Source organism: Strix aluco, chromosome 1, assembly GCF_031877795.1.
Source record: "Strix aluco isolate bStrAlu1 chromosome 1, bStrAlu1.hap1, whole genome shotgun sequence".
Taxonomy (NCBI): Eukaryota; Metazoa; Chordata; class Aves; order Strigiformes; family Strigidae; genus Strix; species Strix aluco.
Window position 1 is genome coordinate 108874290 of NC_133931.1, and position 16207 is coordinate 108890496.

The 16207-nt window shown below is 46.7% G+C and overlaps 2 protein-coding genes across 3 annotated transcripts in view; one reads left to right on the forward strand and one right to left on the reverse strand.

The window, feature by feature from the left end:
* VILL (villin like) overlaps positions 1-7190 on the forward strand; it is a 36988-nt gene extending 29798 nt beyond the window's left edge. The window contains exons 16-20 of the mRNA XM_074830721.1: positions 204-348; positions 1008-1196; positions 3401-3469; positions 4382-4639; positions 5931-7190. Coding sequence (XP_074686822.1) covers positions 204-348; positions 1008-1196; positions 3401-3469; positions 4382-4639; positions 5931-6044 — 775 coding nt within the window. The 3' untranslated portion in view covers positions 6045-7190. The remainder of the gene's footprint in view (positions 1-203; positions 349-1007; positions 1197-3400; positions 3470-4381; positions 4640-5930) is intronic.
* A 2025-nt stretch (positions 7191-9215) lies between these two features.
* Positions 9216-16207, reverse strand: part of PLCD1 (phospholipase C delta 1) — a 58905-nt gene continuing 51913 nt past the window's right edge. For both annotated transcript variants that reach the window (XM_074830762.1, XM_074830753.1), the window contains exons 12-15: positions 15101-15279; positions 14440-14572; positions 11141-11290; positions 9216-10778 (exon numbers count right to left, since the gene is read on the reverse strand). In XM_074830762.1, the coding sequence (XP_074686863.1) occupies positions 10687-10778; positions 11141-11290; positions 14440-14572; positions 15101-15279 (554 nt within the window). In that variant the 3' untranslated portion in view covers positions 9216-10686. The remainder of the gene's footprint in view (positions 10779-11140; positions 11291-14439; positions 14573-15100; positions 15280-16207) is intronic.

Genomic DNA, 16207 nt, shown 5'->3' on the forward strand with positions numbered 1-16207 from the left:
TGGATGGAGAAAAAATTACCTTTAAAAATCGTTAAAATGGTCCGAGAATCCCCTGAGACCTGATATTTCAGGCCCTCAGATGAGCATTGCCATGATGCCACCTCTTCCATCAAGGTCATGACAAGTAGCAGCAGGGCCCTGCAGTAAACCACAAGGAAAGGGTTTCTATCTTGTTTTTTCTTTCCCTGCCTTGCATGAGGAAGGTTTCAAGAGCAGATCACACACTATCAGCCTCGCCTCTTCGAGTGCTCCAACCAGACAGGTCGATTCATCATGACAGAGGTGGTGGGCTTCTGCCAGGAAGACTTGGATGAAGATGATGTCATGCTGCTAGACACATGGGAAGAGGTCAGCACAGACTCCCCCTTCCCTTCTTCCCAGACATATTTTCGAACAAGTTATGGCTTAATTGGTTTGAATCCATCATTCAATGAAACCAAGAGCAATATGCCTTCTGTCCCATCCCTAAACCCTTCATGATGCTTGGTCAGGCATATGTCCAGTCCTTCTCACCGAGGTACAAAACATGTGAGCAAGGTAGCATTGTTAGTCCTGTTTCAGAGAGGAGGAAACTGAGATACCTGGTCCATGCCTTGCTCCAAGGTGAGAAGAGCTGGACCTGCTCCAGTCTTTGCCAGCCCATACAAGGGGGTGGCACTCAAAAACCTTCCCCCTCATTTCCCAGCACCAATGCTGATGACTTGCTCTAGGCTATCAGAAACTGTCTTGGGGGGTTTGCTTTCTGAGGCCATTGGAATCTTGGCCCATGCAAGGACTGAATTTAGCTACCTTGAAATGTACAAGAGCTGTTTCCTGAAATATTTATGCCTATCTCAAAAGCAAAATCTTTCTTGGCTGGGAGTAAACCTGGGATCAAAATCCCAGCGGACTATTGGGAAACAACATTTCTAGTCTTATCTCTGCTCCAGCTGGCAGGGGAGAACAAACAGCTGTGTCTGCGCAGGTCCTAACTACTCACTGATCTTCAACACTTTCTCTCCTTGCAGATTTTCCTCTGGGTTGGCAAAGCCTCCAACACATATGAGAGGACTGAGTCAATTGCCTCAGCTAAGGAGTATCTCAAGACCCATCCGGCAGGGAGAGACTTGGCAACTCCGATAATACTGGTGAAGCAGGGTTATGAACCCCTCAACTTCACAGGATGGTTCAATGCTTGGGACCCCTACAAATGGAGTGTAAGTTGCTGGAAAAGCCCTGTGGTGTGCACACGTGCTCAGCGGTGCTTAAAGGGTGTTACTGTCAGTGAACATACCCTCTGTGGTGCATGGAATGAAACCTTGCTATGACATGTCCTGAGCTTCATGGCTTCCTGGTGCTAACTGAGCAGCTTCCACTCCATTGCCAGCAAAAAGTACCTGTTTGGTGAAGCTGAGCCTTTTGCAAATATAAGTACACATGCTTGAATTCACAATAGACACATTTTTATTTTAAAAAAGATTAGGTTCCAGATCAGGTTTGTGATTTCAGCCAAAAAATGGTTTGGGGCCGCTAGTAGTAAAATCAAGTTCAGAGTGAAAACACAAGCACCCCACATCATAAAGAAATTTGGAAATAAAATGTTCATTTCCCAAATTCCAGCCACAGAGAAAAACTTACGACCCAGCTTTAAGGGAAAGATGCAAGCAGACAGGTCTTGTGTTCAGACTTTCAGACTACCCATCAGAGCCCAGGGGCAAGGTCACCCTTGGTCCCTACATACAAGCCTTCTTCTCTAAAGCTGATTTACAAGTACCAGCTCTTCGTTATACAGAAATGGAAACCTGCCCCAGGAGTTGCCTGGGAAAGAGAGAAGTCCTTTCTTTCCTCTTTCAAACACACAGGCTTCAAATCACCTCAGGAGCATAATGCAGAGCAGAGCTTTTCTTGTGTGGCCAGTGCACAAGGCCCCACCATGTGCTATCAGAACCTGGTCTCCAACCCTGGTTGTGCACAGCATGGTTGGAGCAAGGAAGGAGTGATGCACTTAACTCCATGCACACCATGCACCAGCAGGTCCAGGCAGCCTGGGGGCTTGGTGCTGCAGCACAGAGTATTTGGGGAATAAAGGACAATCCTGGAGGAGTTTTGGTGGTTAATAGACCCAGACTATCAGTTCATAGCAAACAGCCAGGTGGAAGCAATGCTGCCAGACTGTACACCTCAATTCCTACCACCCGATGGCACTGGTGTGCACGATTTAAATTTAAAAAAAAAAAAATAAAGAAAAGATGATGGGCAGTTGGGAAAAGCTCAGCTCCCAGGTGGTGTATTCCCAGAGCCTTCCCCAGTGAGATTGTCCTTCTCTCTCCTGTTTTGTTTCTATGAACATCAGTGTTCAGCTGGTTCACAAACAATCCTGTCTTCTGGTTGTCCAAAGGGCTGTGAGTGAAGTCCCATGCTGGAACCTGCAGGTGGGACAGCCAGGGCAATGGGGTGAAGGGGAATTCACACTGCAGGATATCTCATACAAAGATATTTTATTTCCTGTAGCTGGGTTTGCTTCATCTTTCTTTGCAACTGGTGTGGTAGTGGAGAGCTTGTCCTGACAGCTGGATTTGGACAGATAAGATAGCAACTCCAAGAGCACTGACCCTTAAAACATTGTTGATGCTTAGAATAAAGGTCAAAAGTTGTTTTTTTCTGAGGAACTGCTGAAAAACAAGGATACAGCTCATAAAATATGTGCCTCTAAAAATATCCCCTGTAGGCAGCTTCAGCAACTACAGACAAGCAATCCAAACTGTTGACATCCCAGAAACATCTGGTGTGTGTGTTCATTGCTCAGTTTTGGGTCTGAATCTGTTTGCTCTGCGGTCCATGTGTTTATGTTGTTTGTTCTTGTTGGAGAACTTTGTTGGATGATTCTGTTAAGAACTGACATCTCCTGGCTGCTTAGGAAAACACAGTCTTTGGCTTTGCCAATATATCTAGTATATTCCTTTTTTAGGAAATAAGAGGTAGCTGGTAATACATGGCACCAAATTACAAGAATTCAGGGACTGAGGCTTTGAAAAATCTGTTGCTTCAGCTAAATGATTCAGGGAATATTATTTTATCCCAAATTTTCATACATTGCAAGACTCATTTAAGATTCAAAAGATTTAAATCCAGCAGTAAATATGTTTTAGCTTTATTTGCCTTCTGCTCTCTGAAGTCTTTCAACTTCCTGTTTTCACCTGTTATTGTACAGGTGCGAAGGCTGAAGTCCATTTGTTTCTTTGTTTTCAAGTGAAAGCTCAGATTCTAGCAGTCTCCTGATTCCAGGAGCTGGAATTTGCAGGAGGCACCACTGGGCACCTCTGGGCTTTAAAATTCATATGAACTCCTGACCACATTAGAGAACAGGAGCATATGCTAATTAAAGGTGGCCCATGTTTCTGACAATTCTCTTTACGTTTAGGATGGCAAGTCCTACGAGGAGATGAAGAACAGCTTAGGAGACGTGTCAGCAATATCCGAGATCAAAGTGGTGAGTTGCTTTTTGACCGTATGGGTGGGAAACATCTTGGTTGAAACACCACCGTATCTCCCAGCCTGTTCCCACGAAAGAGAGGACATAATGATCCAAGCAGGCATGGGGACCTCAGGCTGTCAGGATCAGAGCTGTGCTCCTCTGTGGAAAGCAGAGGGAGATGTGATTAATAGCCCATAAATATACACAGATCTCCTGGGCCTTTTCCAGTCCGGTGCAGAGGCATCTGTGAGCAGGAGGTTGGCCGGCTACTTTCTAAACTACACATGCAAATAAAAGTGTGTGCCACTATAAGAGTGTGCAGTTAAGTGTTGTATGAGTAGTTTGCAGTGGTGGGGCCCCTGAGACCCCAGACCAGTGTCCCCTGGTCAAGAAGGGCATAGCCCAATGGGAGATCCTACAAAGCACAGAGGAAACTAGGTCCCAACAGTCCCAAACATGATTGTCACACAGAATCAGTTCTGCCCTGGACAGGGGCAGGAGGAAGGCTGCAAGGAGGTGGCAGGGGCTTTGAGCGAGGAGAGATGGCATATCAGGGAGGGCTATGCAGGTAATCTAGAAGTTTTAGACATGGTAGATATCTAATCTCACCTTCTGTCCTCCCACATGCACCTTCCCCTGCTGTTATCTTGAGAAGAATGAGACTACTGTAAGTATCTTCAGTTATTTCTAAGGGCTTTCATCAGTGCTGTGCTTTTAGCAGGCCTAAATCAAGATGTAACATTGATGGAGGTGCTGGACTCACGTTTTAGTTTGAACTTTCTCGTTGCTGCTTTGGAGCAACAGACCAACAGATAGTTTGTGCCAGAAACAGTCCCCCCAACCCCAACAGAGAGCAAGGTCCTGGGATAACCCCCAACTTGCTCTGCCAGAGCTTCTTGTCTTGACCTGTTTTCCTCCATCTGGCAGGATCTTAACAACATCAGCCTGAACAAGAGAACCCTCAGCATGACCAACTTGGCTGGTTCAAGTATGACAAGTGCTTCCCCTGAGTATAAATCACACTTTAACCACAGTGACAGTAACAGCTACAGCAATAGCAGCAACTACAACAGCAGCAGCAGCCCTTCCTGGGTGCCTAATGGTGGTGGAATTTACTCTCGAGAGGTGCTGATGAACAAGACGGTGGATGAACTTCCAGAAGGCGTGGATCCCACTAAAAAAGAGGTGACAGCATTGCTGGTTTGATGCCTTTGTAGCTTAACCTGGAACTTAATTACTGGCTAAGTGCACTAGTGCTTTAGACTACCAAGTTCTGCTTCAGGCTCAAGGAGATACTAGCTGGACACATAGGTCTTGTCAAAATGCGGGAGCTTCATGTGAGAGGAAATTGTGGTAGTTTTACCCTACTTGATATATTTCCTTTTTTTTTTGAGGGGGGAAGAAAAATTAATTTTTAATAGTTAACTTTCAAACTATTTTCTTCTGTTAGAGTTGTTTAATTCTGCCACCCAACCTCTGTCCTTGGAGGGACAGAGAATCAAAAGTACAGTTCCTGTGAGACAAGGTGACACAGCTGAAAGTGAAGCTGGGATTTGCATTTTGCTTGGGCTGTGGGTGTTTGTTTTCATTTGAAACTCCTTCCAGAAGGGATTTTTTTTTTTTTCTTTTTGTCAGAAAGCTTGCATTTCAGCAAATCCCAGCCAGGGACAGGGAGGAATGCCACATCTCAGATTTCTGATTAGTTCAAGGATCTTGGCAACATCTGTAGCTTGGTCCAAACAAGCCAATGAGAGGAACACAGGGGGCTGATGCCCTCTACTCTCTACAACCCATGTTTGACCAATGTCTTGCCCCAGCAGATCTCCTGGCAAAAGCCAACACCCACAGCCAGAGAGCTGATCCACAGCTGGGCCAGCAGCTCTGCCCTGCAGCAATGCCAGTGTGCTAATGGCTCTATTTCAGCTGGCCTGTACGAGTATATTCTTCTACCCAAAATGCCAGGAAAAACTCAACCTCCATTTCCCTCAAGGTCTTTCTCAGTATCACTGAGGAGCCCGCTATCTACAAAATTTTCTGCCTTTCCAACAACAGGAGTGAACATTTCCAGTGGAATATTGTGGGGGGAACTGAGCGAGGGGGAGATGCTTTCACTGAGAATCACTACCTAAGAAACCACCAAAAAACTTGGCCATCAGAACTTCTCCAATGCACCATTAATTGTTCTGGTCTCAATACGATTAGCAGGGACCAAATTCCAGACAGAGCATGATAACCCCTCAAAACCAGGGCATCCCTTTGGGCTGGTGGTCTTTTATTCCCCTGGTGCTTTGGGAAACAGGATGAGGAACAGTTGCTGGGATGTTCCACTTCCCACCATGAGGACAGGCAGCAGGACAGGAGCTGTTGGCCTGGCGTCAGGGGTCAGCACTGGCACAGTGAGGAAGGGACACAGGCAATGGAGGTGTGGCAATGGAAGCCAAATCTGACTTTTCCTTGCTCTCTCGTCCCACTGCAGTACTACCTCTCCGATGCTGATTTCCACGATATCTTTGGGAAGTCCAAGGATGAGTTCTACCAGATGCCCAAATGGAAGCAGCAGAATGAGAAGAAGCAATGTGGACTCTTCTGAGATTGCAGGAGCCATCCAGCATCCAGTGACTCTGGGACCAACCCTTGCTCTCTTAGGAGTTGCAGGGAAGAAGTACAGACATTTGCTCAATGAACCCAGCCCAACACCGTCAGGCCAAGCTCCAATGCAGTTATTCCAGCAGCCACTTTCAGGGAACAGCTCCTTTCTCCCTGCAAACCCTGAACCTAAGGAGGCAGGAACATTCCTTCTGCAGGAATGACTTTGCAGGATATTTTCGCCTCTTTTTGACACTTTATTGCTGATAGCCATGAAGACAAGTGTGTGTTACACAACTGTATTGTAGCCTCTTCTTTCCTTTCCCTGTTGAAAATTGCCATGTGCACAAGGTCATGATCTTCCTTCATTTGTAGAAGTTTAAAATCAGGCAAGACAAAGGCCAGTTGCAGCTGCTATGTAAATTCTGGGTAGGGAGAAGCCCTAGGAAGACAGAGGGGGAAGCCTTGAGTTCAGAGAAAAGGTAATGGAGTAGCCAGATGTGTCATGGGGCAACCCATGGAGAAGCACCAGCCAGTTCTGCCCCTTCTCACCTTGCAGAAGAACTACTCACCAAAGAACAGCAAAAATCATTTGTAGACTAACATATGTAGCCCAGTGCAGATTAAACAAATGAGAACCTGGCTTGAGAAAAAAACCAAACCACTTACTGAGAACATATTTATTAGCTGATCTATTTCAAGAGGATGATGAGACTAAGGGCTAGAAACAGCTGTTGATTTTGACTGCCAGAAAAGACTGTCTACTTCTTTCTTGTTCAGACAACATCTCTGATCTCACCCGGCCTTTCTGAGCATGACTGGGTGAACTCAAGAGTTCACCTGCCCACAGACCAGAGGCTTGAGGAAGCCAGAAGGGCTTTGGTATGACCTGAGGCAGAGTGTGTCCCACTGAAGGTTTTATCAGGGCTCCATCCCTGTGATGTCTGTGGGCCTGAGCGCACTCATTCCACACTGCGAGCTCAGTCTGACTGGGGAGGGCGGGGGAAAATGTGAGCAATCAGTGATTAAGGGATACAACTGTAACTAAAGGAAGAAACACATATGTTTAAAAATGCAGAAGATGTCATTTTGCAGCTTTACTCCATTTCCAACCTGATCAGTGATTACAAATAAACAGCCAGCAGCAGCACTGTAAGTGTCCTTGATCAGCGTGTGGGATAGAACAGCAGTAGGGAAAAGCTCTGCAGGGCCACAGATCCTTCAAACACCTGGTCTTTAATGGGATTTGGGATTTTTTTGAAAAGAACAAACTGAGAAGGTGGGGCCCCCTCTGTTCCCAAACACCACATAGCCAGGACCATTTGTTTCCCCATGCCCACGTACCCTGCTTCTGAAGCCCCCTCATTGCCCATGGTGGGTACTTGGCCATTCAGCAGTTGCCTGACTGCCCACTCCTGCTTCAGGGTTGTGGGGATGGAGCTGAAGAGCTGCAGGTGGCTGATGGCTGAGGAGTAAAGAGCTCTCACACAACACCCAGGACCATGCAGTAGTGGTGAAGTGTTGCTAGCTGCCTGGGCTGGAGGCAGGAACCTCCAGGCAATGGGGTCTTCTGCACAGATCTCTGTGTTTAAGAATTGGCAGTTACTTTAAATAAGCCACAACCCCATCATTGCCTTCATGCTCCTGCCACCACTTTGTCCTATTTCTGCTTGAGGATCCAGCCCAAAACCCATTGAAATCCCCCGTGCAGAATAAGGTAAGAGTCAAGCAGAGACACAAATCAGCCAAATTACCTGCATGATTGCTCCTGTTGTGTTCACACTAGATACAATCGGTGCACATTATCCCTGTTTCAGCCTCTATTGCCACTGGTGGAAGCAACAATATTTCAATATTTGCATCACCCCGCTGCGGCATGCTTCTGCCAGCTCCCAAATTAACAAATTGCACGTGCTCCTCAGTAAAGTGCAGCAATGCCACCTATCAGCCCTGACTGTGGGCCTAAGGAGCATCATACAATCAAATGGAGACCAGGGGAAATACAGTCGGATTAGTGACATTAGGCTGGTTTGCTACAAATCGCTTTAAATCCTGCTGCCACGATGCTCACCAACACACAAGTGGAGTGCTCCTGCCAGGACTCGGAAACCAGCATGGGATTTTACAGGTAACAGATTCTCCTGATACTTGGGCCTGTTGGAAGCTGCTGCTGCTCTCCTCTTCTCATGGGTAGAGTTGGTTTTACTCTCTGCCTCCAGTTTCTAAAGGAAAGATTCTCATCGACGTCCTCACTTTCATGCCGCTTGCTGCTTTTGCTGTGGTATCTGGTGAGCCATGTCCCGTTTCTGCTGCTCTTTTCACCAGAGCTCTTCCCTAGCCTGGGTCTCCAACACTTCCTAATCTGCTCAGAGATGGGGTCACTCCATAATGGCAGGGACTGTGTCCCTTTCCCTGGGGAGAGAGGAGACCTTGCAGCACTGTCCATCATGCTCTGGTCCATCCCATCTCCATCTCAGCTACTTTCCCACCTGGCTCCAGTAGTTTTCCCTTAACTGTGCCTACCTGAGGAGGTATGTTGTCTCTTCCCACAGACCTAGCCTACCTTTATTTAAGTGCACAACAGGCAGAGGATACCCCCGCCTCTCTGTGTAGTCCATCTAAACCCACCCTGGCCCTGGATAGTGTGGTCCTGCCCCCACATCTCCCTCCGCTCCCTGTCCCCCATCTCTCTAGTGCTGGCCACAGCAGGCAGGTGAGGGCTGGTTTAGCCCAATAATCCAACTGAAACTTAACCCTGCAATACCAAAGCCGCAAATAATTTGTTCTCAGCCAATTCAGTGGGCTGCTCCGATCGCTCACAAGCGCTGGTGCTGACACGAGCGAAGGGGCAGGAACGCTGCTGGTCATGTCTGCTCTCAGGTCGCGTGGTGCAAGCTCCCTGCAGTCCTGGGTACCCTTCGCTCATGCTTTTCATCCCATGGCTCCTTAAAACAAAATGCTCAGAACATCCTGGAAGCACGGACTGAACTCAGGTGGAGTCAGGGATGCTCCAGCCTCACCCTTCAAATGCATCTCCTGATACAATATGCCCCATCCCAGAGGTGAGCTGAGAGACAGCCCATGTCACTGCAGGACACCCTGTTCTGCCTCAGTGGCCTCTGCCACTCTCTGTCTCTTTCAACCACTGGTTGTTAATTCAATATGAGCCTTCAAGTAGTGGATATAGTTCACATTTAATCTGGCAATGGTTTACAACATCACACAATATTGTAGTGAAGAGGAAAAAAATCAATGTGTCCAGCAGAGATTATTGAAGCATAACAAATTCCAGGTCGGACTAAGTGAAACCCAGTTTTGCAGTGGGCCCAAGGATCACTAAATCCAGGCTATTTTGGACTCATTAAAAATAAGTGGGGGAGTGAGTGGACTAGAATATGCTTAAAGGGACATTAACCTCTTTGGTATCATCCCATCCTCTCCATCGCCAGGCATGAAAAACCCCCAAAAGACTGATAGCTTTAAGAAATTAAGCAGGTCTATCTCCAACTTCATGTATGTTGCATTCAAATAAGAGGCAAATAATGACAAGTAATTGGACTTTTCCATATTTTTTTTTTACTTTTAATAGTCTAAGATATTGTTAGCAACATAGTTAGCACTTCCAAAATATATATTATTTTATTTCAACAATATTCCCTTAACTCTGTAGTTGTACTTGAAGAAAAATCACTTGTTGCCATAAATACTGGGTTGCTGTTCAAAACACTCTTGTCTATTTGTGCTAGGTTACCTCTACAGTGCAACTGGGACCAGGCTAACATTTACAACGGTTTCTACTGCCAGTTCCTCTGTGTTAAAAAAAATGACGTTTTTTCTATAAAAACAAGGAAGTTTTACTGCATTAAAAAAAAACCCTACTGTCAGTTGAGCGTATTTCCACTGTCATCGGCAAAAGACATTCTCTGAGGCCCCTTTGAGTGGGTTCCACTTTGGGTTAGAGGGAAATCTGCCTTTCGGCAGGTTCTTTCTCCTTCACAGGATGAGAGCCAGGCTTTGAATGCAAAGCAACCTGGCTGAGAGCCAGGCACACAGGCAGAGTAGTGTTCATGTATTTTTTATTATAATACAAAAGGAAAGTCGAGTTATATAGCATGGGCCTTTGTAGTGCAGCTTTCTTTTTTAATCTGTAACAGAAAAGAGAATTGTGTCCCCATTTAAGGCTTCGTATGGTGAAAGGTGGCTGACATCTGAAGTTGCAAGAAGTCACCTGGTATCCAACCACTGATTTCAGTGGTGGGGTGGAATTTTCTTGCACAGATGTTGGGTGTTTTGTCCAGATGTCTAACTGAACCCAACCCAAGAGCTGTACTTTGCTAAAAAGGAGTCCCTATCCTCTCGCTAAAAGCAAAATTAAAAAATCACACTAAATAAAGTGAACTAAAAACACAGCTGGATTGGTCAAACAGGTACAAAAGGATTAATCTCAACAGCAGCACTGGGATGTTTCCAGCATGCAAAGTGGAGAAGGTCGATGGCTCTTTCACATCAGGGTCCGGTGGAGCACTGTGTGCTGCTCCAGAGAAGGCACTGGGAATTTGACGGAACCCTGACATTAGCAGACTTTGCACGCTGAGTTCCTTCTAGGTCTGTAACGAGGTTCACTGTGCCCTGAAAGAGCTGAGCTGCTAATCACAGTCCTGGATATCGATGTACACAAAGAGGGTGGAGGAAGAGTACGGGTCTCCATTCTTGGTTAGGAGATGGATGTGGCGGTAACCTGGAAGCAGAGACACAGATGGAAAGTGGCCTTTAGTCCAGTTGGAAAAATATTTGCTAACATTTGCCAAGACCCTGTAAAAACATCTCCCTGTCTCAGAGCGTTTGGCTCCCAGTACTGTACAGAACAGGTCTGAGAGGGGTGGCTTTCAGCATCGGTAACGTATCATGCCCAAGACCACTGGTGACAAGGGGATCCCTTCCCCAGAGACAGCTGCCCAATAAACCTTTTATCATCTTGCCCATACCCCACAGAGAGGACCTGTTCTGACCCCAGCTGTGATGGATCTGGAGCACTCATCTAGGACACTGAAGCTTCCCAGAGGGCTCAGTGGTTGTGAGGAACAGGGAGCAGGGCCTTACCTTGCTTCAGACTAGTGAAGGGAAGGGTGTACTGCCCAATGAAGTCGTTCTTGGTCGACATGTCAAAGTCTTCCACCACAAACCGGACCAGGGCAAGTGCAGGGATCTCTATGTCAAATGTAAACTCTTCATCCCATTTCGGGTTAAAGCCTGGGCAACATAGACAAGGATGGAGGTCAGAGCTGCTCACAAACAAGGAAGGAGGTAAGAGTTGCTCACAAGCAAGGATGGAAATCATATGTTGGCAGATAAGGATGGAGGTCAGGGATGCTTGGAAAGGGATGAAGACTTTGCCTGACTGCCAACCTAATCTGACCCAGGCAAAAGGTCTCAGGAGGTGCTGAGACCATTGGTCCCAGCTCTGACACTGATTTGCTACCTGGTATTAATAAAACCTTCAGCTTAGGCTGCTCACCGCAGACCTCGGTACCACACTCCCAGAGGGCAGCGAGGAGCAGGAGGGAGGTGAACTCAGCTCTGCTCCACAGGCTCTCGCTGGCTGATACATGTATATTGGTTGCCATTGGACCGGATACAAATTTTAACAACCCTAAACCAGGGGAGAGCAGAGAGGAGATCCGTGCCTTTGTGTTGTTACAGCCTTCTGGGGAACTTAAGCCTCACTGAGTGCTCGAGGTACATCCACCTGTCATCACTCTGTGCCTCAGTTTCCCTGTCTGCAAAAAAGGTTAATGAGGAGCATCTGATTACAAAAAGCGTCATCAAGTCTGTGGAAAAAATGTTTTATGTCTGCCTATATAAGGGCAGTGTCTGAGACAGCCAGACTAGTCCCACTTCTGTTGTGGATAAGGATCTTCTGAACTGGACTCACAAAGCAAAGAAAACCCAGACTGTCACATCAGATGAGAGATGAAGAGAGAGCTCAGTGCTCTCTCTCCAAGTCACGGCGGGTGCTCTCTGCAGTTTCAATAAACCACTCCCAAGAAACAAACAGGAGAGGACATCCTGTTTGAAACTCTGCTGTCATCAGTCCAGCCTGTGCAGAGCAGAAGCCCAAAGACAGCACAATGTCAGCTCAAGCCTCCTGGTCATGGAGGGTCTGTGGACAGTTCAGCAGGAGGCAGGGATCTTTCAGCTGGTCCTGAATGTGCTGAGATGGGCCTGTGGACAGTGCCATACAAAAATATCTGTTCTGGGTTGGTGCAATTTATTTGGACTTTCATAGGATTAAATCAACTGGACTGTTCCAATAACACACATCTGCTCCTGACCCCCTTCATCTTTGGGAAAAAAACTAGTGTTGCTGATCCCATGGGAGCAGAAGTCATGAAAGTTGAGGGAGTCATCAGCCCTAGGACAGCAGGTTTCACTGTACTGACATCTGTGGGGGATTTTCAACCCATCTCAGAGCCATAGTGAGATGCTCAGAGCTGCTGAGACAGGAGGTTCCCACAGCTTCTTGGGCTCCACCACTGCACCGCTGTGACCTGTTCTGTGCCCTTCAGTTCCACCAACACAGAATCACAAAATCATAGAACCATTTAGGTTGGAAAAGACCCCTTAAGATCATCAAGTTCAACTGTACAACATCAAACCAGGTGAGCTGCTGAAGTATGATCACATATCTGAAACCTCAGCCAATGAAATGCTGCTCTGCAGCTGCCCCTTTCCAGTATTGATGTTTTCATTGTTTGATTCACTTTCCATTGGGCAACACTCCCTCCAGCACCCCTCCAGCATCACTCCAGTATCGGTCCAGTATTACTCCAGCCAGCCAAGGGCTAGCCTCGGAGCTGGGTGTGCTGAGCAGTCCTGAGGAACAGGCCTGGCAAGTCTGAAACGTTCCCTACACAGCTTTCACTCGAGACATTATAAAAACTGTAGGTGACAGAAATGACTGCGAGCTTTAGGAGCCAGGCCAGATTTACTCAAAGAGGAAAGAGGAAAGGGGAAACATTGTTAGCAAGGAGGAAACTATGCACTGGCTTTCTAGCGCTTGGCTCTTACTCCACAAAGAAAAGTGCTCTCTGTGTGTGTGTGTGTGTGTGTGTGTGTGTGTGTGTGTGTGTTTGTTTGCTTGTCACCGGAAGAGTGAGGACTGATTTCTCAGACTCTTACTGCCTCGTTAATCCCACAGGAGAGCAGGCTGAACTTGCCCTCTGTAGACTCAGAAGACCACAATATTCAGACCCTCACAGCACAGAGGGAAATCACATCCATGTCTGATCAATGAGAAATGTTCCACAAGGAGGTGAAATGTCTGTGAGATCTCTGAGGTCAGTGCTGGGTAAGGCTTGAGCCTGGCTCTTTGGAGATGGGGGCTTATGGCTTTCATCCCTCACCTGTAATGTTGCTGTGATGTGCATTAATTTAGCATCAGTGCCACTTTGGCCAAGAGGATGAGCAGATGCAGTGTCCCTGCCTGGTGAGGAGGCTCTGAGCTACAAGAAATGTTCTCCTTTTGCACAGACTATGTTACATATGAGAACAGGCTGAGAGAGGTTGAGCTATTCAACCTGGAGATGGCTAAGGGCGTTATCACTACCTCTTTATAAAGATAGAGCCAGACTCTTCTCAGAGGTGCACAGCAAAAGCTTGATGCGTAATGGACACAAACTGAAACAGAGGAATTTCTGGTTAAGAATAGGGATATCTTATTTTATCATGATGTCAGTCAAAGACTGGATCACTTGAGATACCCCAGACAGTTTGGGGAATCTCCATCTTTTGAGATACTCAAAATTCATCTGGGCAATACCCTGAGCAACTTCAGTTAACATTGAGTACCGTCCTGCTTTGGCCACGGTCTGGAACAGACACCTCGAAGTCCCTTGCAACCTCAATCTTTTGTGAGTTTGTGACACTTTCAGGATAAAACCAGCCTCACAAGAAGCCTTCTCTGGGAAGATCTTGGTGGGGACGCATGCATCCCAGGTCAAGTCCAACTGCATGGAGGTAAAGAGCACTCCCAAAGCTCTAGCTCTGTAAATTTGGCAGGCAGCCTCAGAACAACTCATATGATATGGCTGATGTTGTTTTGCAGGGAATTTCTGTCTCCAAACATCTTAGAGAGAGAAGAGAGAGAAGAACCCCTGACAGTAATTCTCCCTAGGGACATCAATTTGTGGGGCTAGTTCATGCCACCAGCAGTCTATAACCAGGGTCCCTGCACTGAAGTAGGCCAACAGCACCTCATGTACCTGCTTAGTGTGGGCAGGCTGGGGTGCACCTGGGCAGGTCTGGCCACAGGGCAGCAGTCTTGGCAAGGAACACTTTGCTACAGGAAATGAAAGGGTTACTGCCCCATGGGGGCAGTAAAAAGAAAGAAAACCCCTTACCATTGTTTTCAATTACTTTCGTCTGCTTCTTGTTGTTGTCCTGTTGGACACCATGGATCTCTACCGTTACCTTAGGATCAACAATGGAGTTTTTGCTTTTGTTCACCTTGGGCAGCTGCTGACCAGAGATGATCTGTGGAAGAAACAGAGGAAGAGGTCAGGATATCATTAGGAGAGGGGGCTCCCTGGCAAACTTCCCTCTCCTTTCCAGGCGTGCAGGACCTGCTGTGACAAGCTGGTGCTGGTCTTTCAGAACCAGTGTTGTGACATCCTTCAGAGGAAGTTGTCATGAGCCAAAGCACCTAATGAACATTATGCCAGCCCAGCCAGCTGGCTAAAGGGCAGGCAACATTTCTAACTGTCCCCACAGTGACCAGATGATACTTGGAAACAACAGTGGGGACTTGACTGCATGTCTGCCTGTATGTTTCTGTAATGACAGTGAACATTGTCATTAACCTCTCATATTGCCAAACATTAAACATGTAAGTCCGTGGAGGATGAGAGCCCATGGAAGACTGGAGCAGAGACCCTGGTGGTGGGAAATGAGTAGGGTTAAGATAACATTGCCCAGGTGGGACCAGGAGAAGGAGAAGGTACAACCTACAAGCCCCCCCTGAAGGTGGATGCTACTGAGACATTTTCTGACTTCTATTCTTACTTTAAGCAGAAGCTTCTTCTTTGTCCCCCATGTTCCTTCTGTGATGGATTTTGGATTGAATTTGGTTTGCTCATCCCGGAGGAATTCCGGCTTTAAGACGTACCCAGAAAACCCATTGTCCTGGAACCGACCCTGGTAGACATCCATTTCTGTGCCTGCTGTCTGGAAATTTAGGGCAACTGCAACACAAATAAATAAATTCAGTCTCTTTCAGATAAATCAACTGGAATATTTTTACACTAATTCTGTTCACAAGAAATTGTACTTCATGGACATAAACATTGCCTTTTCCATGACTCAAAGAGCGGTGATAAACTGACCCTCACAGCCTGCTACCCCTGAGGATTTCTTGCAATCAGAGAAGTTAGAGACAGAAGGAGCTATTACAACCATCTCATTTGTCCTCCTACCTTCCATGGGATCAAAAAGTGTCCTGCATTGAATTTATGTCACCTGATCAAGCAACTGCATCTTTTAGGTAAACCTATTCATTTCTATGCTGAAGGAGTTATCTCCTGCAGTGAAGACAGCAAATCCTTCTCAGATTGTTTCTCTGGCTACTTAGCCTCATTATAAAACCTCCTTTCCAGCCCAGATATGCCTATTTTCATTTGCCATCCTGAGAGGCATTGATGCCTCTGGTTAGACTAGAAAGCTCTTCACTGTCTGAACTCCTCATGTAGGAGTACAGAAGCTGTGATCAAATCATCTCTTTATTGTCTCCTGCCAAAAATAGATCAAGCCTCACTGGTGTCCTAACACCAGGCAGATTTCTTTTATTATTTCCAATTTGCCACTATCTTTTTAAAAGCATTAATGTCAAATCTGGAAGCAGCCTCCGTGAATAGTCTCACTAATACCACACAGGGAGAGCACATGGACCCCAGCGCCTCCTCAGTACTCCATTGATTTCTCAAGGGTGACCTCTTCAGCAACTTCTAAGACAGCTCTAGGACAGACAGCAATTCATCCTGCTCCTACATACCCTGTAATACTTGAAGGCCAAAAGCCTTTTAAGGCACTCTGCTGTTTTTCCACCTGCAAGCAAGACTTTGATAACCGCAGTATGCTGGGTTTACTGGGAGCTGCAAGTACTCAGGGCCTCTG